General features: G+C 39.3%; 1 protein-coding gene across 3 annotated transcripts in view; it reads left to right on the top strand.

The window, feature by feature from the left end:
• DNAH8 (dynein axonemal heavy chain 8) overlaps positions 1-24,617 on the top strand; it is a 363,336-nt gene that overhangs the window by 232,161 nt on the left and 106,558 nt on the right. For all 3 annotated transcript variants that reach the window (XM_077904163.1, XM_077904162.1, XM_077904164.1), the window contains exons 64-70: positions 8,236-8,400; positions 9,512-9,738; positions 16,746-16,864; positions 19,170-19,273; positions 20,256-20,432; positions 22,156-22,323; positions 23,168-23,383. In XM_077904163.1, the coding sequence (XP_077760289.1) occupies positions 8,236-8,400; positions 9,512-9,738; positions 16,746-16,864; positions 19,170-19,273; positions 20,256-20,432; positions 22,156-22,323; positions 23,168-23,383 (1,176 nt within the window). The remainder of the gene's footprint in view (positions 1-8,235; positions 8,401-9,511; positions 9,739-16,745; positions 16,865-19,169; positions 19,274-20,255; positions 20,433-22,155; positions 22,324-23,167; positions 23,384-24,617) is intronic.

The raw sequence follows: 24,617 nt of genomic DNA, 5'->3' as shown, positions 1-24,617 counted from the left end.
GCCAGCAAGCATGTGTGTTTATGACACTCCCTCATCCCCTGGCTGGGGCTGGCAAGTTCAAGTGGTCAAAACATTCTAACACTCTGGTCTAAAGCTGGTGCACACACTCAGACAAGGCACTCACCTGCTGCAGTCCTGAGGCCCATGGATACATGCAGTTAAACATTTTCCTGCTGCCTTTCTGAAGCTAGCAAGTATGCCCCTTGTATACACTCTCCAGCTGCTGTGTTAAGGCTGGCAGGCATGGGCAATCTACTTGGGGATGCCCCTTGATTGCCTGATGCTGGTGACCAACGGGACTGGCATTCTCAGCTCCATAGGAATGTAATGTTGGAAAGACAGTTCTTGGCAGGCCACCATATCCAGTACACTACACAGATAGCCAACTGAAACACAACCCCAGTCTTCCTGTGAAAGGGGCCTATTTACTTAGCTTGGAGCTTCTGCCAGAAGGCTTTATGTTTCTTACACATCTAGAGACTGAAGAGATACCCAAAGGGAATGTAAGCAGGAAGATATCATCCTTCCATAAATCCTTGGCCTTGCTATAGCTCAGCAAGACCTCCTGGAAAGGGCCTTATACTTTGTCTGGAGCCCCAACTTTTGCAATCTGGAGAGAACTCCTAGTCTGGAGGACAGAGGGATCATGATTATGGCCCTACAGGACTGTGTGTATTTGCATACTTTAAAAGCTTCTGCCTGAAGATCTAAATTCCAATCAACCTGAAACTAAGTATGAAAGGAGATTGCTCCCCCTTGGAACACTGACTAGTCTTGATGCACCCTCAACAGCAGGGACATATCAACAGTAAATCAGGTGGTTTAGGTAACCAAAAAGTTTTGTGAGATAACCAAGAGCTAGGGCAAAGATGAATGAGAAAGTCCATCACGTACATAAGGCCACTGTTTAGAGACTGGGAAAGGTAGCTGTTTTGCCTCATAGAAATGCACAGAGTGAAACAAAACGAGGAAAGAGGGAAATATGTTCCAAATGAAAGACAAAAACCCCAGAAAAAGACCTTGATGATATACAGATAAGTAATCTACTTGATAAAGAATTCAAAGTAACGGTCATAAAGATGCTCACTGAACTCATGAGGAGAATGGATGAACACAGAGAGAACTTTAACAAAGATATAGAAAACATAAGAAAGTACCAAATAGAGGTCACAGAGCTGAGGAATTACAATAATAACTGAAAAAATACACAGGAGTGGTTAAATGGCAGATTGGAAGAAGCAGAAGAGATCAGCAAACTGGAAGACAAAGCAGTGCAGATCAAACAGAGCAGCAAAAAGAAAATAAATGTAATGAAGATAACTTAAGGGACATATGAGACATATGATGTTGATCAAGTGGAACAAAATTTGCATTATAGGGGCCCCAAAGGAGAAGAGAGAGAAAAGGGGGCAGAAGACTTATTTGAGGAAATAATGGCTGAAAATTTCCCTAACATGGGGAAAAAAAAATAGACATCCAGGGCCAGGAAGCCCAGGGTTCCAAATAAGATGAACCCAAAGATATTCACATCAAGGCACATTATAATTAAAATGTCAAAGGTTAAAGATAAGAGGAAAATCTTTTTTTTTCTACTTTTTTTTTATTGGAGTTCAATTTGCCAACATATAGCATAACACCCAGTGCTCATCCCATCAAGTGCCCCCCTCAGTGCCCATCACCCAGTCACCCCAACCCCCTGCCCACCTCCCTTTCTACCACCCCTTGTTCGTTTCCCAGAGTTAGGAGTCTCTCGTGTTCTGTCTCCCTTTCTGATATTTCCTACTCATTTTTTCTTCTTTCCCCTTTATTCCCTTTCACTATTTTTCATATTCCCCAAATGAATCAGACCATATAATGTTTGTCCTTCTCTGATTGACTTATTTCACTCAGCATAATACCCTCCAGTTCCATCCACGTTGAAGCAAATGGTGGGTATTTGTCGTTTCTTATGGCTGAGTAATATTCCATTGTATACATATACCACATCTTCTTTATCCATTCATCTTTCGATGGACACTGAGGCTCCTTCCACAGTTTTGCTATTGTGGACATTGCTGCTATAAACATCAGGGTGCAGGTGTCCTGGGGTTTCACAGCATCTGTATCTTTGGGGTAAATCCCCAGCAGTGCAATTGCTGGGTTGTAGGGCAGGTCTATTTTTAACTCTTTGAGGAACCTCCACACAGTTTTCCAGAGTGGCTGCACTAGTTCACATTCCCACCAACAGTGCAAGAGGGTTCCCCTTTCTCCACATTCTCTCCAACATTTGTGGTTTCCTGCTGTGTTAATTTTCCCCATTCTCACTGGTATGAGGTGGTATCTCATTGTGATTTTGATTTGTATTTCCCTGATGGCAAATGAGGTGGAGCATTTTCTCATGTGCTTGTTGGCCATGTCTATGTCTTCCTCTGTGAGATTTCTGTTCATGTCTTTTGCCCATTTCATGATTGGATTGTTTGTTTCTTTGCTGTTGAGTTTAATAAGTTCTTTATAGATCTTGGATACCAGTTCTTTATCTGATACATCATTTGCAAATATCTTCTCCCATTCTGTAGGTTGTCTTTTAGTTCTGTGGACTGTTTCTTTTGCTGTGCAAAAGCTTCTTATCTTGATGAAGTCCCAATAGTTAATTTTTGCTTTTGTTTCTCTTGCCTTCATGGATGTATCTTGCAAGAAGTTGCTGTGGCCAAGTTCAAAAAGGGTGTTGCCTGTGTTCTAAAAGGAAAATCTTAAAAGCAACAAGAGAAAAAACAAACTGTTACATATAAGGGAACCCTCTATTAAGTTATCAGCTAATTTACCAGCAGAAACTTTGCAGGCCAGAAGTAAGTGGCAAAGTAGCACTTTATTCAAAGTGCTAAAAGGAAATAACAAAACTTCCAACCAAGAATACTCTACACAGCAAGGTTACTATTCAGAATTGAAAGAGAGAAATATTTTTTCAGGTTAGAAGTTGAAGGAGTTCATCTCTACCAGACCAACTTTACAAGAAATAGTAAAGAGACTTCTTTAAGCTGAAAAGAAATGGCACTAATTAGTAGCAAGAAAGCATACAAAACATAAAAATATCACTGGAAAAGCTAAATATATAGTGAAGGGAATAAGTTAATCACTTATGAAACTACTATGAAGGTAGTAAAGGTAAAGATGATAAATAACTAAAACTATAATAATCAGTTAAGGGATATAGAAAGATGTAAAATGTGACATCAAAGACATAAAACATGAGGGAAGGTAGTAAAACTGTAGCATTTTAGGAATGTGTTCAAATTTAAGTTTCTATCAAATTAAAACAGACTAATATATAATATATATTATTTATATATATATAAAATAATGTGAACCTCATAGTAACAACAGAGCAAAAACTTACAGTAAACACTCAAAAGAAAATGAGCAAGGAACCTAAACATAATCAAGCCAGAAGGGATGAGAAAAAGAGAAGAAGAAAAGAACCAAGGGGAACTATGGAAACAGTCAGAAAACAAAATGGCAATCCGTAGATACCTGTCAAAAACTAGTTTGAATGTAGTGGAATAAATTATCTAATCAAAGACGTAAAGTGGCTGAATGGATTAAAAAAAAAAAAGGACCCATCTATGTGCTGCTGCCTACAGGAGACCCACTTCAGAAGTAAGGACACAGATTGAAAATGAAGAGATGGAAAAAGATATTCAATGCAAATGGAAATGAAAAGAAACCTGGTATAGCTATATTTAGATCAGATAGAATAGATTTTATTTATTTTTTTAAAAGCACTCATTCATTCATTCATTCATTCATTCATTCATTCAATTGAGACACACAGAGAGAGGCAGAGGGAGAAGCAGGCTCCCCATAGGGAGCCTGATGTGGGACTCGATCCCAGGACTCCCAGGATCATGACCTGAGCCAAAAGCAGATGCTCGGCCACTGAGCCACCCAGGTGCCCCTGAGAGAATAGATTTTAAAACAAAGACAATAACAAAAGATAAAGAGGGTATTACATAATGATAAAAAGTCAATCCAGTAAGGAGATATAACATCTATAAATGTATATGAACCAAACATAGGAGCACCAAAATATATAAAACAAATATCAACAGATCTAGAAGTAGAAATTGACAGCAGTGCAATAATAGTAAGGGACTTTAACACCCTACTTACATCAGTGGATGGATTATTAAAATAGAAAATCAGTAAGGAAATATCAGCCTTAAATGATATGCTAGACCACATGGATTTAATACATATAGGACATTCCATCCCCAACAGCAGAACACACACTCTTCTCAAGCGCACATGGAACATTCTCCAGGATACATCACATGTTAGGCCACAAAACAAGTCTTAATAAATTCAAGAAGATTGAAATCATATTAAGCACCTTTTTAGAACACAATTGTATGACACTAGAAATCAATTATAAGAGGAAAACTGGAAAGACTACAAATAAATGGAGACTACAAATAAACAGCATGTTACTGAATAATTACTGGATCATAGAAGAAATGAAAGGAGAAATTCAAAAAATACCTAGAGACAAATGAAAACAAATATATAACATACCAAAACTTATGCCATGCAGCAAAAGTTGCTTTTAGAGGGAAGTTCATAGCAATATAGGGCTACCTCAAGAAATAAAAGAAATCTCACATAGACAATTTAACTTTACACCTACAGGAGCTAGAAAATGAAACAAAAAACCCAAAGTTAGTGGAAGTAAGGAAACAATAAAGATCAGAGTGGAAATAGAGACTAAGAAGACAATAGAAAAGATCAATGAAACTGAGAGCTGGTTCTTTGAACCAATAGGCAAAATGGACAAAACCTTTAGCTAGACTAAACAAGAAATAAAGAGGACTCAGGGATCCCTGGGTGGCGCAGTGGTTTGGCGCCTGCCTTTGGCCCAGGGCGTGATCCTGGAGACCCGGGATCGAATCCCACATCAGGCTCGCGGTGCATGGAGCCTGCTTCTCCCTCTGCCTGTGTCTCTGCCTCTCTCTCTCTCTCTCTCTCTGTGACTATCATAAATAAATAAAAATTAAAAAAAAAAAAAAGAAATAAAGAGGACTCAAAGAAAATCAGAAATGAAAGAGGGGTAGTTATAATTGATATCAAAGAAATACAAGGGATCATGAGAGACTACTACAAACAATTATATATCAACAAATTGGGCAACCTAGAAGAAATGGATACATTTCTAGACACTTATGATCTTCCCAGACCAAATCATGAAGAAATAGGAAATCCGAATAGATTACTAGGAAGGATGTTGAATCAGTAATCAAAAACCTACCAACAAACATCCAGGCCCAGAGGCTTTACCAGCCAATTCCACCAAACATTGAAGGAAGAGTTAGTCCTAATTCTTCTCAAACTCTTCTAAAAAGTTGAAGAGGAGGAACACTTACAAACTCATTCTACAAGGACAGACTTACCCTGATACCAAAGCCAGACAAAGACACCACAAGAAAAGAAAATTACAGGCTAATGTCCCTGATGAACACAGATGCAAAAATCCTCAATAAAATAACAAACTGAATTCAACAATACAGCAAAAGGATTATACACCATGATCAAGTGGGATTTACTCAAGGGATGCGAGGATGGTTCAATATTCACATCAATCAACATAATACATCACATTAACAAAATGAAAGACAAAAATCATATCATCACAACAGATGCATAAAAAACATTTGACAAAATTCAACATCTATTTTATGATTAAAACTTGCAACAATGTGGAATGGACCTCAAAATAATAAAGACCGTATATGATAAACTCACAGATAATATCATACTTAACAAGAAGTTTTTTCTTAGGCAAGATAAAAAAATAAAAAGCATTCAAATTGGAAAGAAAGAAGCAAAATTGTATTTATACATGACATGATATTATATAGAGAAAACCCTAAATGCTCCACCAAAAAACTGTTAGAATACACCAGTTCAGTTTCAGGATACAAGAATCATACATGCAGAAATTGATTGCATTTGCTCTAATAATGAGCTATCAGAAAGAGAAATCAAGAAAACAATGGCATTTACAATTACATAAAAAAAGAATAAAGTACTTAGGAATAAATTTAATCAAAGAGGTGAAAGACCTGTGGACTGAAAACTGTAAAACATTGTTGAAAGAAATGAGGAAGACACAAATACATGGAAAGATATTTTTTCTCATGGACTGGAAAAATTAATATTGTTAAAATGTCCATAATGTCCAAAGCCATCTACAAATGCAATGCAATAGTTATCAAAATTCCAATGGCATTTTATATAGATACAGAACGAAGGATTCTAAAACTTCTGTGGAAACACAAAAGACCTTGAATAGCCAATATTGAGAAAAAAGAACAAAAATGGAAATACCATGATCTCTGGTTTTAAACTGTACTGCAAAGCTATAGTGATCAAAACAGTGTGGTATTGCTATAAAAATAGGCACAGAGATCAACAGAACAGAATAGAGGGCTCAGAAAAAAACCCCACACATATATGATCAACTTATGACAAAGGAGCCATGAATATACAATGGGGAAAGGACAATCTCTTCAATAAATGGTGTTGGGAAAACTGGACGGCCACATGCAGAAGCAGGAAACTGTACCACTACCTTCCACTGTGCATAAAAATTAATTAATAATGGATTAAAGATTTGAATGTGAGACCTGAAACTATAAAACTCCTAGAAGAAAATGTAAGTGGTAAGCTTCCCAACATTGTTCTTAGCAATGTTTTTATGAATTTGACTCTAAAAGCAAGGGAAACTAATGGAAAAATAAACAAATGGGATGATATTAAACGAAAATGCTTCTGCACAATGAAGAAAACCATCAACAAAATTAAATGGCAACCTACCGAATGGGGGAAGATATTTGCAAGTTGTATATCTGATAAGAGGCTAATATTCAAAATATATAAAGAATTCCTACAACTCAATAAAAAAAAAAACCCAAATAATCATCTAGGCAAATGATCTGAATATATATTTTTTCCAAAGAAGACATACAGACGGCTAACAAGCATATGAAAAAATGCTCAGCACCATTAATTGTTAGAGAAATGCAAATCAAAGCCACTACAAAATAGCACCTCACACCTGCCAGAACGGCTGTTATGAAAAAGATGAGAAATAGCAAGTTTGGATAAGGATGTGGCAAAAAGGGAACCCTCATGTACTGTTAGTGAGAATTCAAACTGGTGTGGCCACTTGAAAAACAGTATGGAGGATCCTCAAAAAATTAAAAATAGTGATCCAGCAATTCCACTACTGGGTATCTATCTGAAGAAAATGAAAACACTATTTCAAATAGATATATGCACCTTTTGCTCATGGCAGCAATATTTACACTAGCCACAACATGGAAATAACTGAAGTGTCTATCAGTGGATGAATTGATAAAGAAAATGTGGTATATATGTACACACACACATACACACACACACACACCCCGGAAATACTACTCAGCCACAACAAAGAATGTTATCTTGACATTCATGAGCTTGGGTGGACCTTGAGAGTTGTAAACTAAGTGAAATAAATCAGGCAGAGAGGGACAAATAATGCATGATTTTGCTTATATGAAATATCTAAAAAACAAACTCAGACTTAAAGATACAAAAAACAGATTGGTGATTGACAGAGGAGGGTGGATATATCAGGGTGAGAATGGGGGAGATGGGTGAAGTTGATCAAGAAGTACAAACTTCCAGTCGTAAAATAAAGAAGTCATGGGGATATAATGTACAGCATGGGGAAAGTAGTCAAAAATATTGTGTAACTTTGTATGATGACAGATGGTAGCTAGATTTATTGTGGTAATCATTACTCAATATATACAAATGCTGAATCACCTCAAACTAATATAATATTGTGTATCAATTATACCTGAATATAAAAATACACATAGTAAAAAATTACCTCACAGCCATAATTGAGACTGACTATGAATTAGAGAACAGAGGGCATCACTGGACGTTCTAAAGATATTATAGGAATGGTGGAGAGATACTTTTTTGGTGATAGCTATTTGAGTAAGGGGAAACAAAATTTCCTCCTGATTAAACTGCTCAATAAAAAGTTGTATTTTTGGTAATCTCCAGCAAATGAGGGATTTTGACTGTGGAGATGCAGAAAGAAAATATGAAAAGAAGATGACATGTGGGTGAAAAAAGGGACTAGACTTTGACTGAATTGATGTGGGGAATTTGTAAAATACACAATACTTTCTTGTCTGTTTCTCAAAGATCTCCAATCTGTTTGCACGAGATGAGATGGATGAAATCACCCAAGGCCTAATACCAGTGATGAAAAAGGAACTGCCTCGCCACCCTCCTACCTTTGATAATCTGTATGAGTACTTCATTTCAAGATCAAGGAGGAACTTGCATGTTGTTCTCTGCTTTTCTCCAGTGAGTTGTTACTTTATATTTATGTGGGAGGAGTTACTTATGGAAATGTACTTAATAGTTTACTTTCTCTGATGAGATGATTTGCTCAGAAACTAACATTTGTTATACTGAATTGAAATTCACACTTTACTATCACCAATCTCCACTGGAAGGCAATCTCACACCAAAGAGTGATAATTTAAAATATTCATTTTATTAGAAATTATTGCATAGCCTACAACTTCCATTAATTGCCTGAGGATATAGATTATTTGAATTTGATGAATTTGGTTATGTAATCTTGTCCAGCTCTTCCTCCAGCATAGACATACCATCTAGAATGTCCCTGATATAGGTTTTTGAATATCCCTAGCTCACTGTATTGTCCAGTATAGTAGCTATTAGATACATATGGCCATTTAAATCTTGATTAGTTAAAAATTAAGTAAAGATAAAAATCAATTCCATTTCAAATGCTCAGTAGCTACATGTTACTTGGGGCCACCATTCTGGGCAGCATATATTTAGAGCGTTTCCACAATCATAATTATATCAGGCAGCTCTGCTCTGCGAGTGTCACTAACTTAGCAAGCCAACCTACTTAATTTTTAGATAGTCTGATTCCCAGAGAGGTCTTCTATGGAATGAATTGAATTTTGTCTCTCTATTTTTGCCTCCATGATTCTGTTTCTCACTTGTAAAGTGAACCCAATCCCTCCCTGCTCCCCATATAGCTCCTTAGATATTTAGAGAAAGTTTTTGCAGATCCTCTAACTTGTTTCCTTGGTAGACCAAACATCTCCCACTGCTTTTGCCATTCTCACTTGTCCTAGTGTCCAGGCCTTTCACTGTCCTGGTCATCTCTCTCACAAAGAGTTCTAGTTTATCACTTTCTTCTTAAAGGTAGCTCATAGAACCCAGCCCAGTAATGCAGATGTAGCCTTAGGGTAGAGAAAAATATGGAAATACTCCCTCCCTTCCTCTGAACATTTAATTTATATATTAATGCACCCCAAGATTTTTTTAAAATTGTGATGTCACACTGTTGGCTCAGAATGCCTAAGCCTCTCTCTACCCATTTTATTATAATCTCTCTGTGTGTCTGACTAATTTCTGACCTTACTGTCAACAGGTTGGTGAGAAGTTCCGGGCCCGTTCTTTGAAATTTCCTGGCTTGATATCAGGTTGCACCATGGACTGGTTTAGTCGCTGGCCAAAGGAGGCTTTGATTGCTGTGGCCTCCTATTTCCTTTCAGGCTATAGTATTGTCTGCTCCAGTGACACTAAAAGACATGTTGTAGAAACAATGGGCCTCTTCCATGATATGGTTTCCGAGAGCTGTGAAAATTATTTCCAAAGGTGAGTGACTGTACGGGACCATGGTGGCTGCAGCCTCACGCAGTTCACCTCAGAGAGGAATTCGGTGCCACAGCCATATCAATTGAGGATAGAGTCCCTGCTGCACTTAGATTTTTTTTTTTTTTGCTTTGATTTTCTGGCGGTTATGTATTGAAATAATGATAAATCAATGAGACTTCAGGATTAACTAGTATCCGTACTTTTTTTTTTTTTTTATTGGTGTTCAATTTACTAACATACAGAATAACACCCAGTGCCCGTCACCCATTCACTCCCACCCCCCGCCCTCCTCCCCTTCTACCACCCCTAGTTCGTTTCCCAGAGTTAGCAGTCTTTACGTTCTGTCTCCCTTTCTGATATTTCCCACACATTTCTTCTCCCTTCCACTATTATTTATATTCCCCAAATGAATGAGAACATATAATGTTTGTCCTTCTCCGACTGACTTACTTCACTCAGCATAATACCCTCCAGTTCCATCCACGTTGAAGCAAATGGTGGGTATTTGTCATTTCTAATAGCTGAGTAATATTCCATTGTATACATAAACCACATCTTCTTTATCCATTCATCTTTCGTTGGACACCGAGGCTCCTTCCACAGTTTGGCTATCGTGGCCATTGCTGCTAGAAACATCGGGGTGCAGGTGTCCCGGCGTTTCATTGCATTTGTATCTTTGGGGTAAATCCCCAACAGTGCAATTGCTGGGTCGTAGGGCAGGTATATTTTTAACTGTTTGAGGAACCTCCACACAGTTTTCCAGAGTGGCTGCACCAGTTCACAGTCCCACCAACAGTGTAAGAGGGTTCCCTTTTCTCCGCAGCCTCTCCAACATTTGTTGTTTCCTGCCTTGTTAATTTTCCCCATTCTCACTGGTGTGAGGTGGTATCTCATTGTAGTTTTGATTTGTATTTCCCTGATGGCAAGTGATGCAGAGCATTTTCTCATATGCATGTTGGCCATGTCTATGTCTTCCTCTGTGAGATTTCTGTTCATGTCTTTTGCCCATTTCATGATTGGATTGTTTGTTTCTTTGGTGTTGAGTTTAATAAGTTCTTTATAGATCTTGGAAACTAGCCCTTTATCTGATATGTCATTTGCAAATATCTTCTCCCATTCTGTAGGTTGTCTTTGAGTTTTGTTGACTGTATCCTTTGCTGTGCAAAAGCTTCTTATCTTGATGAAGTCCCAATAGTTCATTTTTGCTTTTGTTTCTTTTGCCTTCGTGGATGTATCTTGCAAGAAGTTGCTCCCTTCTTCTCTTGGGTGTAGGATCTATTTGCTGTTTTTTCTCTAGCTCCTTTATGTGTAAGGTTAGCTTTTGTATTTGAGTTCTTTCCAGTTTTTGAATGGATGCTTGTATTGCGATGTATTTCCCCCTTAGGACTGCTTTTGCTGCATCCCAAAGATTTTGAACGGTTGTATCTTCATTCTCATTTGTTTCCATGAATCTTTTTAATTCTTCCTTAATTTCCTGGTTGACCCTTTTATCTTTTAGCAGGATGGTCCTTAACCTCCATGTGTTTGAGGTCCTTCCAAACTTCTTGTTGTGATTTAGTTCTAATTTCAAGGCATTATGGTCCGAGAATATGCAGGGGACAATCCCAATCTTTTGGTATCGGTTCAGACCCGATTTGTGACCCAATATGTGGTCTATTCTGGAGAAAGTTCCATGTGCGCTTGAGAAGAATGTGTATTCAGTTGAGTTTGGATGTAAAGTTCTGTAGATATCTGTAAAATCCATCTGGTCCAGTGTATCATTTAAAGCTCTCGTTTCTTTGGAGATGTTTTGCTTAGAAGACCTATCGAGTATAGAAAGAGCTAGATTGAAGTCACCAAGTATAAGTGTATTATTATCTAAGTATTTCTTCACTTTGGTTAATAATTGATTTATATATTTGGCAGCTCCCACATTCGGAGCATATATATTGAGGATTGTTAAGTCCTCTTGTTGAATAGATCCTTTAAGTATGATATAGTGTCCCTCTTCATCTCTCACTACAGTCTTTGGGGTAAATTTTAGTTTATCTGATATAAGGATGGCTACCCCTGCTTTCTTTTGAGGACCATTCGAATGGTAAATGGTTCTCCAACCTTTTATTTTCAGGCTGTAGGTGTCCTTCTGTCTAAAATGAGTCTCTTGTAGACAGCAAATAGATGGGTCCTGCTTTTTTATCCAGTCTGAAACCCTGCGCCTTTTGATGGGGTCATTAAGCCCGTTCACATTCAGAGTTACTATTGAGAGATATGAGTTTAGTGTCATCATGATATCTATTCAGTCTTTGTTTTTGTGGACTGTTCCACTGAACTTCTTCTTAAAGGGGAATTTTAAGAGGCCCCCTTAAAATTTCTTGCAGAGCTGGTTTGGAGGTCACATATTCTTTCAGTTCCTGCCTGTCTTGGAAGCTCTTTATCTCTCCTTCCATTTTGAATGAGAGCCTTGCTGGATAAAGTATTCTTGGTTGCATGTTCTTTTCATTTAGGACCCTGAATATATCCTGCCAGCCCTTTCTGGCCTGCCAGGTCTCTGTGGAGAGGTCTGCTGTTACCCTAATACTCCTCCCCATAAAAGTCAGGGATTTCTTGTCTCTTGCTGCTTTAAGGATCTTCTCTTTATCTTTGGAATTTGCAAGCTTCACAATTAAATGTCGAGGTGTTGAACGGTTTTTATTGATTTTAGGGGGGGATCTCTCTATTTCCTGGATCTGAATGCCTGTTTCCCTTCCCAGATTAGGAAAGTTTTCAGCTAGAATTTGTTCAAATACATATTCTGGCCCTCTGTCCCTTTCGGCGCCCTCGGGAACCCCAATTAAACGTAGGTTTTTCTTCCTCAGGCTGTCGTTTATTTCCCTTAATCTATCCTCATGGTCTTTTAATTGTTTGTCTCTTTTTTCCTCAGTTTCCCTCTTTGCTATCAACTTGTCTTCTAGGTCACTCACTCGTTCTTCCACCTCGTTAACCCTCATCGTTAGGACTTCTAGTTTGGATTGCATCTCATTCAATTGATTTTTAATTTCTGCCTGATTAGCTCTAAATTCTGCAGTCATAAAGTCTCTTGAGTCCTTTATACTTTTTTCTAGAGCCACCAGTAGCTGTATAATAGTGCTTCTGAATTGGCTTTCTGACATTGAATTGTAATCCAGATTTTGTAACTCTGTGGGAGAGAGGGCTGTTTCTGATTCTTTCTTTTGAGGTGAGGTTTTCCTTCTAGTCATTTTGCTCAGTGCAGAGTGGCCAAAAGCAAGTTGTATTGGGAAAAAGAGAAAAAGAGAGGAGAGAAAGAAGGAAAGAAAAGAAAAAGAGAAAAAAAAGGGAAGAAAAAGAAAAAAAAACGAAAAAAAAAATAAAAAAAAAAGAAGAAGAAAAAGAGAAAGAAAAAGAAAGGAGAAAAAAAGGGGGTGGGGGAAGGAAACAAATCAAAAAGCAAAACAAAACAAAAACAAAAACAAAAACAAACAAACAAAAAAAGAACCACGGGGGAGTATCTTCTGATTCTGTGTACTTTAAGTCCCTTGGCTTCTCCTGGAAGTTGTCCGTCTAGCTGGTGTTCTGGGGGAGGGGCCTGTTGTGCTGATTTTCAGGTGTTAGCAGTTGGGGGAGCTGCTGTGCCCCTGCCTGGTGCAGGGCTCAGTGGGGGTTGTTTACCCCGTGAGGCCGCAGGAGGAACAGCCCCAGTGGCGGGGCAGCTCTGGAAACCTGGATTCAGCTCCGGCAGGAACTCCGTCTGCAGGGCCTGGAGGCTCCGGGGCGGGGCCGCTGATGTGCTCAGCTGGGGCAGGAGCGTCCTTGCTGTCCTGGGCCCTCCCGGCCTCTGCCTGTCCCGGGGGAGGCGGGATCCTGGGCTGTGTCCCGGCGCCCTGTGCTCCGGAGCCTGCGCTGGTGGATTCGCGCTCCCGCCCCGCAGCCCCCTCCGCGGAGCCGCCGCCCGAGCCCCTCCGAGCTGCTCCTGGAACCGCGCAGGCCCCTCTGCACGGAGCCTCTTCCTCTGCCCGAGCCCCCCCGAGCTGCTCCCGGGGCCGCGCAGCCCCCTCCGCGGAGCCGCCGCCCGAGCCCCTTCAGCTGCTCCGGGTCCCGCCGGGTCCCGCCGTGCGCGCTGCAGCCCTTAGGGAGCTCGGCGCACTCTCCTGGGCGCGCAGTTGCTGTTACTGTCCCCGGGAGCCCGAGGGCATCCCCGCCCTCCTGGGTCCTGCTCCAACTCCCTGCGAGCCCCTTTCCCCCGGGAAGGTCGGTGCAGCTCCTGCTCCTCCGGGACGGGGCTCTCCTGTCCTGGGGACACTCGCCCCGGCCTCAGCCCGGCTCCTCGCGGGGCCCCTCCCCCTTGGAGGCCTTTGTTTCTTTACTTCTTTTTCCCCGTCTTCCTACCTTGATAGAAGCGCGAACTCTTCTCACTGTAGCATTCCAGCTGGTCTCTCTTTAAATCTCAGGCCGAATTCATAGATTTTCAGGATAATTTGAAGGTTTTCTAGGTAGTTTGGTGGAGACAGGTGATTTGGAGACCCTGCTCTTCCGCCATCTTGCTCCTCCCCCCCCTGTCTTTCATTTCTTGCCTCTAGTATCCGTACTTAAGTACCTCTTTCTCTTCCAGGCCTCAAAGTAACAGATGCTTAATGAGTCACTTTATATCATTAGCTTGGTTTTCTTTTGGAGAAAAAAGAAAAGTTCACCATTGCCTTATGTTAGGGAATATTTAGGTTTTGCATTTGCATCTCTTGGTATTACCAATGTTTTCATGCCAAATAATTTTAATTGACTCTAGGAAAGTCCATTGACTAAAAGTAGCAATGGTGTTTACATGTGAAAGCTATTGTCAAAAGTTCAAAACTACAACTTCTTCCCTTCCCAAAGCAGGATACTCTTTGTGTACATTTGATAGATGTGAGTAAAGGTGGGTCAACATGATCTTTGGGCTGCTGGGGATGCTCAACCTGCCAGAAAGAATTTTCCTATGTAGAGGGTCTGGGTAACATTTTCATGGATTTTCCAGAGGGTTCCTATCTCACAAAGCTATGTTTATCCTGGACCCTTTTCTTTACTTAAAACTATCCCCAGGACTCCCCTTGCTTTTAAAAAAGATTTTATTTGAGAGACAGAAAGAAAGAGAGAGAGCGAGAGCAAGTGCACACAAGCAGGGGGGAAAGGGTAAAGGGAGAGGGAGAAGTAGGCTCCCCACTGAGCAGGGAAACAGATGTGGGGCTCCATCCTAGAACCCTGAGATCATGACCTGAACTGAAGGCAGACGCTTAACTGACTGAGCCACCCAGGTGCCCCAGGAACCTCCTCTTTTTAAAAAATATTTTATTTAAATCCAGTTTGCCAAATATAGTATGATACCCAGTGCTAATCCCATCAAGTGCCCTCCTTACTGCCTATATCACCCAGTCACCCCATATTTCCATCCACCTCCCCTTCTGCAACCCTTTGTGTTTTTTTTCCCCAGAGTTAGGAGTCCCTAGTGTTTTGTCTTCCTCTCTAATTTTTCCCCACTCAGTTTCCCTCCTTTCCTTTATAGTCCCTTTTACTATTTCTTATATTCCACATATGAATGAAACTATATGATAATTGTCTTTCTCTGATTGACTTATTTCACTCAGCATAATACCCTCCAGGTCCATCCACGTCAAAGCAAATGGTAGGTATTCGTCCTTTCTGATGGCTGAGTAATATTCCATTGTATATATATACACCACATCTTCTTTATCCATTCATCTGTTGAAGGACATCGTGCCTCCCTCCACAGTTTGGCTATTGTGGACATTGCTGCTATAAACATTGGGGTGCAGTTGTCCCGTCATTTCAATACATCTGTATCTTTGGCGTAAATATCCAGTAGTGCTATTGCTGGGTCATAGGGTACCTCTATTTTCAACTTCTTGAGGAATTTCCATAGTGTTTTCCAGAGTGGCTGCACCAGCTCGCATTCCCACCAACAGTGCTAGAGAGTTCCCATTTCTCCATATCCTCACCAACATTTGTTGGAAGGAACCCCCTCTAAGATAAAGTTCTAGATAACCTTCCAAATCCTCTTGGTGGATCCATGTGTATTAATTCTTATGGTTAGCAAGATTTTCCTTCCATTTAATTTGAACTCCTTTTGTCACTGTCACCTGTGGAAAGTTTTACCTTCTCTTTGCTACAAAAACCTGTGTCTCTATTTTAGGAAAATTTGGTGTGTTTTCCAAAATGTTCATATCCTCTTCGGTTGTAGAATTTTATTCTGAATGTGATATTTATTAAATGCTTAAGTGCTAGTCATATATGTGCCTGAGTCCTTAAACATTTTTTAATGTTAAAAATCTTCAGAACTCCAAAAGTGAAAAATTAATTAAAAGGTAAAATGATTTTATAGTATGTGAGGAGCTCTTCTTTGACTTGAGTTTCTCCTGAATAAAATAATTCTTTTTATTTAACTCTACTGTTAAATAGAATTGCTGTACTAAATAAAGCCTTAGTGAATTGAATGTGCAAATCAAGTATGGCTGCCTTCATTTCTAGATCTGGTGAATTGGTGGGTGAGACTGGCTTTCACTTTTGTAAGCCCACCCAGCTGGTTTATAGCCGTGAAGAAGTGTATTTCATTCAAATATCAGTTGAATGAAAGCAGATCACAGCACAAATTCATTTCGACCACTTATCCCTAATATTTGTACAGAACCTTAAAGGTTACAAAGTGTGTGTGTGTAAATATATATGTATATATTTATTATATATGTGTTTATTTATTTTCACAAAATGCTGGCAGGTGTAGGGCAGTAATTCCTTTGTTAGTTTTCCATATGAGGAAGCAGAAGCCCAAGGCGGGGTAAGAGTCGAGTCAAAGACCCCTTAAGGGTCAATACACCAGCTATGTAGTGTCCTTTCCATCTGACCTCTAGGTAAACCATTCACCATTCCTGCCTTCCTGCTAGGGAATCACCCTTCAGAATTACACTGATTCCACAGCGTAGGATGCCTTATAGGAATACATCAGAATGATAGAGATGAAGGTCATTTCTGTGTTCTACTTTCAGATACCGCAGAAGAGCACACGTGACTCCCAAGTCTTATCTCTCATTTATCAATGGTTATAAAAACATTTATACTGAAAAGGTGAAACATATCAATGAACAAGCTGAACGTATGAATATTGGTAAGCAGAATGGAATCTTTTAAGGGCTTTTTGATAGGAATTCCTATATGCATGTATATACATATCCACTGATGGATATTGTGTTTGAAAGAAAAATGCTGCCTTTACTATTAGTAATAGGTTATTTTGAGGGATGTTATTAGGGTCTTTTACCTGTTAAGAAGCTTCCAGGCAGGGGCACCTAGGTGGCTCAGTTAGTTAAACATCTGCCATCATATCAGGTCATGATCTCGGGATGCTGGGATTGAGCCTCGTATTGAGCTCCATGCTTAGCGGGGAGTCTGCTTCTCCCTTTGCCCCTCTCCCTCTCTCTTGCCCCTACCCCCTGCTCCTACTCTTAGTCTCAAAGTCCAAATAAAATATTTTTAAAAAGAAGAAAATTCTGGACAGAAGAAAATCTGTGGAGGTAGCCTGTTTTCTCTCTCAAACCATTTTCTGCCTGCCCCTGAACTGTAGTCCATGCTGTTGGGCCAGGAGTCCCCATAGTCACTGACCTGCTGCCTGCAGGTGGAGAAAAGCCAGCTCTTGGGAACTGACCTCCGTTTCAGTTTTTGGCCTCATTACACTTTGCGTTGACTTGCATGAGTCATGCATTGTTAATGCTTCTCAAATTTCTAACAAAGGAAAAGGAAAAATAAGTAAAAACAAAAGAGGTAATTTGCCTGAACAATGGCTTTCTGTGTCCAGTACATGTAATATTAGCAGAGAAAGTACAAATCGCAACAAATCATACATCCAGAAAGCATTTGGCCCAAACAGTCCAAAAAGAAGTGCAAAGATTTTCCCCCCTCATTTTGTCTGCAAAAAAATGTAATCTCAGAGCATAACAGAGTTCCAAGGTCTGTGCAGTTATAGTGGTGGAAACGCTGTGAAAGAAACCATCCTCTGTTTTTCTCATGGCTTACCTTCTTGTAACTTTGCATAGGATGCTCTGTAATCAGTGGTGGGCTGGAGCTACTTGTACTGGCTCTAGAGTTGATTTTTAATTTGTAGAAATTTTATGGCCTGGTTGTTAAACACATCCTTCATTCAAAATTAAATCAGAGGGGATCCTGGCTGGGGTGGCTCAGCGGTTTGGCGCCTGCCTTTGGCCCGGGGCGTGATCCTGGGGACCCAGGATGGAATCCCACGTTGGGCTCCCTGCATGGAGCCTACTACTACTCCCTCTGCCTGTGTCTCTGCTTGCCTCTCTCTCTCTCTTTCTCTCTCTGTGTCTTTCATGAATGAATAAATAAATAAATAAAATCTGTTTAAAAAATTAAATCAGATAAAGTCACAAATAAGTCCTATTTGAAAAAGGTAAGAAAAAAAAAAAGAAAAAGGTAAGAATACTCAGAATTCATCACATCTTAGTTATTTTTACTCTATCTTACTGCTATTAATGTTCTTGAGCTTATTTATTTCATTCTATCAGTATGGTAGACATATAAAGTGTGCTACTGGGAGTCTCTTGGTAACTTCAAATCAACCATGGTGGGAGTACTCATACCATGAAAATTGGAAAACATGCAAATGAGCGTCCCCTCTCTCCCCCAAGAGACTTGGATGCTAAACATTTACCAACACACCACTGTCTAGAACTGAGTTGGAATGTGAGAAAATCCAGTTAATCATTTATTGTGCTGTATGGCATTGAAAGTCACAGAAGTCAGCTGCATGGGTTTTAGCAGCTGTTTTCATTTTCACAGCAAAGAGAACCACAAAACTATTAATGTATTATCTGTCTCATTTGTCACAGCTGCAGTATGATTCAAAGGCAAAAAAAATGATATTTACATCATTAAAAATGATGTTTGCAAAGCCAAGGAGAGCAAATAAGTTTCCTAAGTTAATCTTACTCAGTCTGACATGGTGACTTTCCCTTAAAGTTAGCTAGATAAGGGGCTCCTGGGTGGCTCAGTGGGTTAAGTGGCTGCCTTCAGCTCAGGTCATGATCCCAGGGTCCTGAGACTGAGCCCAGTGTTGAGCTCTCTGCTCAGTGGGGAGCCTGCTTCTCCATCGGCCCTTCCTCACCACTTGAGCTCTCTCTCTAGCTCTCTCCCATTCTCTCTCAAATAAATAAATAAAATCTTAAAAATAAAAAATTTAGATAGATGGTGTTCTTCACTCGCTGCCAAAACTCTCAGAGATATGATCAGTATTGATGCTCCTAATATCTATGTATTTGCCCATAAATAATAATTATCTTGTGTTTGTTACAATACTGGTACAAATACTGGCCTTATAAGTAGCAGACATTGAGCAAATATTTGATGTACGGATGTTCATATACTAAGCAAAAGTGTATGTGTGTGTATTTGTAAAGGTCTTGATAAGCTTATGGAGGCAAGCGAATCTGTTGCTAAGCTGTCTCAGGATCTTGCAATAAAGGAGAAGGAATTGGCAGTGGCTTCCATAAAAGCAGATGAAGTGAGTTGGCCTTTACCGTATAACTAGTGGCAAGGAATATTATTCCATATTTTAAAAAGCTAAAAATGTTATTAAAAATAAATAATACAGGAACTCATAGACTATTTCTAGTGAAACAATGTTTTACAAAGACTGTTAGGTATTTTTGTTTAACTTATACTGAGATGCACCTAAGTTATTTTATCCTCTGTGTGGTCTAAGACTATTCTTTCTCCTCTAGGGCTGTTTCCTTTGTTCTCTTTCATCTATTTACGGAATCTTTGCCTCTCTATGAGTTATATCTGGTCTTCTCTTTAAGATCCCTGAATGCTCTAGGTTTCTAGAATGATCCAAGTCTCATCTGAAGTTTGTGTCAAGGAGGGAAAAAACTAAGAGAAATTGTTGGTGGGGAAAAAAAAAGATACTCTTCCCAAGTTGATAGAGCTATATGTGTGCTGCTCCTTTATCTGTGACCCTACCACTCTGTGACTGCTTTCAGCTTCACCTTGCTGAGCCAGTTAAGAATGGATACTTAAATTCTGACCCTTAGCTGGTTACTGAAATGAGAAAGATAGCATCAGAGAGGTCTTAGCTTAGTCCGAGCATATGGTAGGCACCCAACAAACACGGCCTGCTTTATTTTTATTACGTGGGCATTATTATGGTTTCTGAACATATTCCACTACACATGCTTGAATTGTGTTAATTTTCTAGAAATTACATCAAGTGGAAATACCATTTTCCTAAAAGCTTAACATGTTTACTTATTTACTCTGTATATATAAATATAATATATGTATTTGTAAGTCTTAGGAAAGCTCAGGACATAGAAGACTGCAAGGAACTGCTTAAGGAGTTCCTTTAATATTCCTGAAAACATAGAATGGGGAATATATATAAAATACATATTTGTGTTTTATATCATATTGTATAAATAGTCTCTCACTGATCAAATCTATGAATTTTGCTCAAAAGGTTTACCTGTTTTTCCTCAATTTCATAGGTATTGGCAGAAGTCACAGTAAGCGCTCAGGCATCAGCCAAAGTGAAAAACGAAGTACAGGAGGTAAAAGACAAAGCCCAAAAAATTGTGGATGAGATCGATAGTGAAAAAGTAAAGGCTGAGACCAAACTGGAAGCAGCTAAACCGGCCCTGGAAGAGGCTGAGGCAGCCCTGAATGTGAGCAAGCGCTGTTACCCCTCCTCAGCCCAAGTCCCAGCCTGCTTCAGGTTTCATTCTGTGAAATTCACTGGGAATTTCTAGAATCTGAAAACTGAATTGAATTCGAATGTGATTTATAATCTCTATGACTGAAGACAAATGTTTCTGTTGATTCAATATTCTAATTCTTTAAATCTTCAGTTCTTGTAACTTACTAGTTTCGTTCCATAAATCAGCCTTCCATGAGATCTGAGAACTAATGCGAGTGATTAATGGCCTTAACAACAGCCTAAGGGATTCAGATGATACAGAGAACCTCCCCAGTTCCTTCAAAGCATCCCCTCCAGATTACATTATGTGCCCTTTAAAAAAATCTCCTTGTGGGTTCTGAGAGCTCTTAGGATAAGGTCCACATCTGGGAGGCAACTTACAGTTGCCTCTCGAGACTACCACTTCTTAAATAGATGATCTGGAGTAAATTTACTTAACTTTTTTGGGTCTTCACAGGGATTATAATTCCTCATCGATCCTTGGAGGATCAATGTAGGCATTAAAAGTAATGAATACAGTTTGCTGGGCACATAGAGGGTACTCAGCAAATATCAGGGCCACTGTTGCTACTGATAACTGGGTTCCTGTCTACCCCTGGAGCCCTTCTGTCATTCTGTATCTACACACAGTGTGGTCCAGCCATGCAGAAACACCCATAGGCTTCTGGAAGAAGCATGGTCTGTTTAAACGTGTCTCTTCCTCTGCCAGGAATGCTTTTCCTGACTTTTATTGCCTAATAAGAGTCATTCTCTTATTTAGAAGGCTCATGCCTTCCAGAAAGTTTTTGGGTCTTTGGCTCTCCTTTGTTTTTCCTGTCATTCCTCTGCTTCTACCATGATGACAATTCTAATTCAGGTTGATTGTGCTTTCTTTCTCTTCCTTGGAAGATTATGAAGATGGGGCTATTTTTTCTTTATTCTTTTAAGTGAGAGAATGCCTATGTTTGTTGAATGAATAGATTTATGATAATCATTTAATAAAATCATGACAATCATTAGGACACATTCTCCACCCCCACTCCCTTTACGAATCCTACAATAACATACAATAACATACAAGAAAGAGAAATCACCGAATGAACAAGTGTTAGGAGATTTTATTGATTATGTTATGTTCCAATCCTTCTTGCCTTGAATATCAGCTAACATCTTATTCCAAACCCGGCTCACAGGTAGAAACTTTGAAAACTATCTTTTGTGAGCCATAAGCTATAAAAACTTCTCTTTTCTCCTTTGAATTTCTCCCCCTTCCATAGATAGGGCAGCCTTTAAAATGAACACCAAAGTTGAGGTTTTGATATTCAGAGACTTGCTCCTCTTTTCATATCCACACATAGAGTATGTGCTTTGAAGATGCAAGTTATCTGAATGTTACCCATCAATGAGGCTTGTTGCCAACAGAGGTCTGGAGTGTGGGCAATAAATGGTACTGATATTCTACAGCAATTAGTTGAGGACAACAGGAGAAAAAAAGAGTAAGAACAAATAGAAATCCCAAGGCAACAATGAAAGAACTATTATGCAAAAATCTTGGAATACAAACCCTTAAGGAGAATAATGTCAGGGGATGGGGAGGAAATACATTTTAAAGTTTTCTACTTTCATTATCTAAAAGCATTAGATTTCCATAGGATTATTAATACTACTCAACAACAAAAAAAATATATATTGATTCCTAATCCCAAATACAGACCATCAAACCAAATGATATTGCCACAGTCAGGAAACTTGCAAAGCCTCCACATCTTATTATGAGAATCATGGACTGTGTCCTGCTACTGTTTCAAAAGAAAATTGACCCAGTCACTATGGATCCAGAAAAACCTTGCTGCAAACCTTCCTGGGGAGAGTCATTAAAAGTAAGTAGAAATCTTTGCAAGTCCTGTAAGGTGCATCAGATGCCCTCTACCCAGGACTTCAATATAGCCAACACAAGCTGGCAGGCAGTGATTGGTAATTATGTAGTGAAGAGTTTGGGAGACTGCATCTCCCAAAGTGTAAGTAGGGAAAGATTTTAAAGCTAAATGGCTTCTTTTTGTAAAAAGTGTCTAAAACCAGAGGCTAGTATTGGCACACTCTTTTTTTTTTTTTGAAGATTTATTTATTTGACAGAGAGAGAGGGAGAGAGAGAGCACACAAACAGAGGAGAGTGGTAGAAGGAGAGGGAGAAGCAAGCTTCACTCTTTTTTTTTTTTTAAGATTTATTTCTTTGATGGAGAGAGAGAGTGTGCATGAGCGTGAGTGCACGAACAGTGGGGAGGGGTAGAGGGAGAGGGAGAAGCAGGCTCTCCACTGAGCAGGGAGCCCCACAAAGGACTTGACACTCAATCCCAAGACCCTCAGGATCATGACCTGAGCCAAAGGCGGACACCTAACCCACTGAGCTACCCAGGTGCCCCTTGGCACACTCTTGATGTGCCAACCCAGTCTCCAAAAGGGAAGTTGTGTGGTTGGTGGCATTCAGATGCATGCACTAGACAGGAAACTGACATATCTTTTCTTCTTTAATCTTCCACCATGGTAACAGGAAGATAATTTGCAACTTACAGATTTAGGTCAACTGTCGTCATAGTCTTGATGTGTAGGTATGAGAGTGAATCAATTGTTACTTCTTTGAAAAAACTCAATTTAGAATTATATACTAACTCAGGAAGAAATTATTTACGTTCTCTCAGAATTCTGGGTTGTAATGCTATTTTTCAGCTGATGAGTGCAACAGGGTTCCTGTGGAGCCTTCAGCAGTTCCCCAAGGATACTATAAATGAAGAGACTGTTGAGTTGCTACAGCCGTATTTTAACATGGATGATTATTCTTTGGAAAATGCAAAAAAAGTCTGTGGGAATGTGGCTGGTCTGCTGTCTTGGACACTTGCTATGGCAACATTTTATGGTATCAATAGAGAAGTGTTGCCCCTGAAGGTAAGAGTTTCCATCCTTCTCCTAGGAAATCAATGTTTAATAAAATCAGTCACTGATTTTATTATTTTACTGCTATGAAAAGACAAAGCATAATTTTGACTAAACTTTTTATTTCCTTCATGTCCTCTCACAGTTTCTCATTTTCTTTACATCTGTTAAGCGTTTCTTGGCATCGCAGACAAGACATCAAAACCAACTTGTTATCTTAAATAGGAAATGAATTCACTGCAAGTAACCATTAAGCTGTCGTAATAGAAAACATGCTGTTTCTTTAAAGTTTAACGAGACTTGGTTTGGAGGTAGAATTTGATTACCATATTCCAAACAAAGTTTATAAAAATGAAGGTCAACACCCAGAAACATTTTAAATTTAAAAGATAAGGAGAAAAACCCCTTATATGCATCTAAGAAACAAATGATCAAGCAAAATAAAATAAGTTGCTTACAGAAGAGATATCGGGATGGCGCAGACTTCCTGCAACCCTAAATATTAGAATGTAATGGATAAATATATGCAGAGTATTGAAGAAATTGCTCTGGTCCAAGAGTTCAATAACTGACCAAGCTGCCCTCCATGTCTAAGGGAATTAAGAGACATTCTTAAGGATGCAATTTAAGTACTAAATGATAAGTACGTGCACTCATTCATACACACATGTGCGCACACACCATTTATACTGGGCCAGGCTGTTCTTCAGGTCTGAGGGAACAGAAGGACGTTCTCAGGATTCATAAAATACACCTCTCTGATGCACCCTACCCTCCTGTCCCACCCCCACCATCAAGCTAAAAAGTTGAAAGTGGTTGCTTGTTGGAATGGAAAATGATGACCAGGTGGGTAGGGGGTTGCTGGTTTTCATAATAAACCTTATAGAAATGGCTGCCTTTTAAAATTCTGTGCATAGGTAATTTGGAGAAAAATAGAAAATAAGTTAACAATAAGAAAGTATTAATAAAGGGAAATGATGAGAAAATGTAGGAAGGTCACTCAAGAAAAAAGATACCAAGAGATGTAGAATTTAAGAAAAAATGCATTCATAAGAACAATTAATTTTCCTAAAAATTGTGATCCACAATTTTTTGTGGATCACAGACTTAATCGTAATAATGTTTTTTGTAATAAAATATCAAATTACAAAAATCAAGATGCATTAATATTTTTAGTGGAAATTAGTAAAAATACATTGTAATTTGAGATTGTGTGGAAGAATGGTTTTATGGGTGTGTGATCTGT

The sequence above is a fragment of the Canis aureus genome, chromosome 7, assembly GCF_053574225.1.
Source record: "Canis aureus isolate CA01 chromosome 7, VMU_Caureus_v.1.0, whole genome shotgun sequence".
NCBI classification, from domain to species: Eukaryota; Metazoa; Chordata; class Mammalia; order Carnivora; family Canidae; genus Canis; species Canis aureus.
Note: the sequence above shows the minus strand (reverse complement) of the source record. Positions and strands in the feature narration are given on the sequence as shown.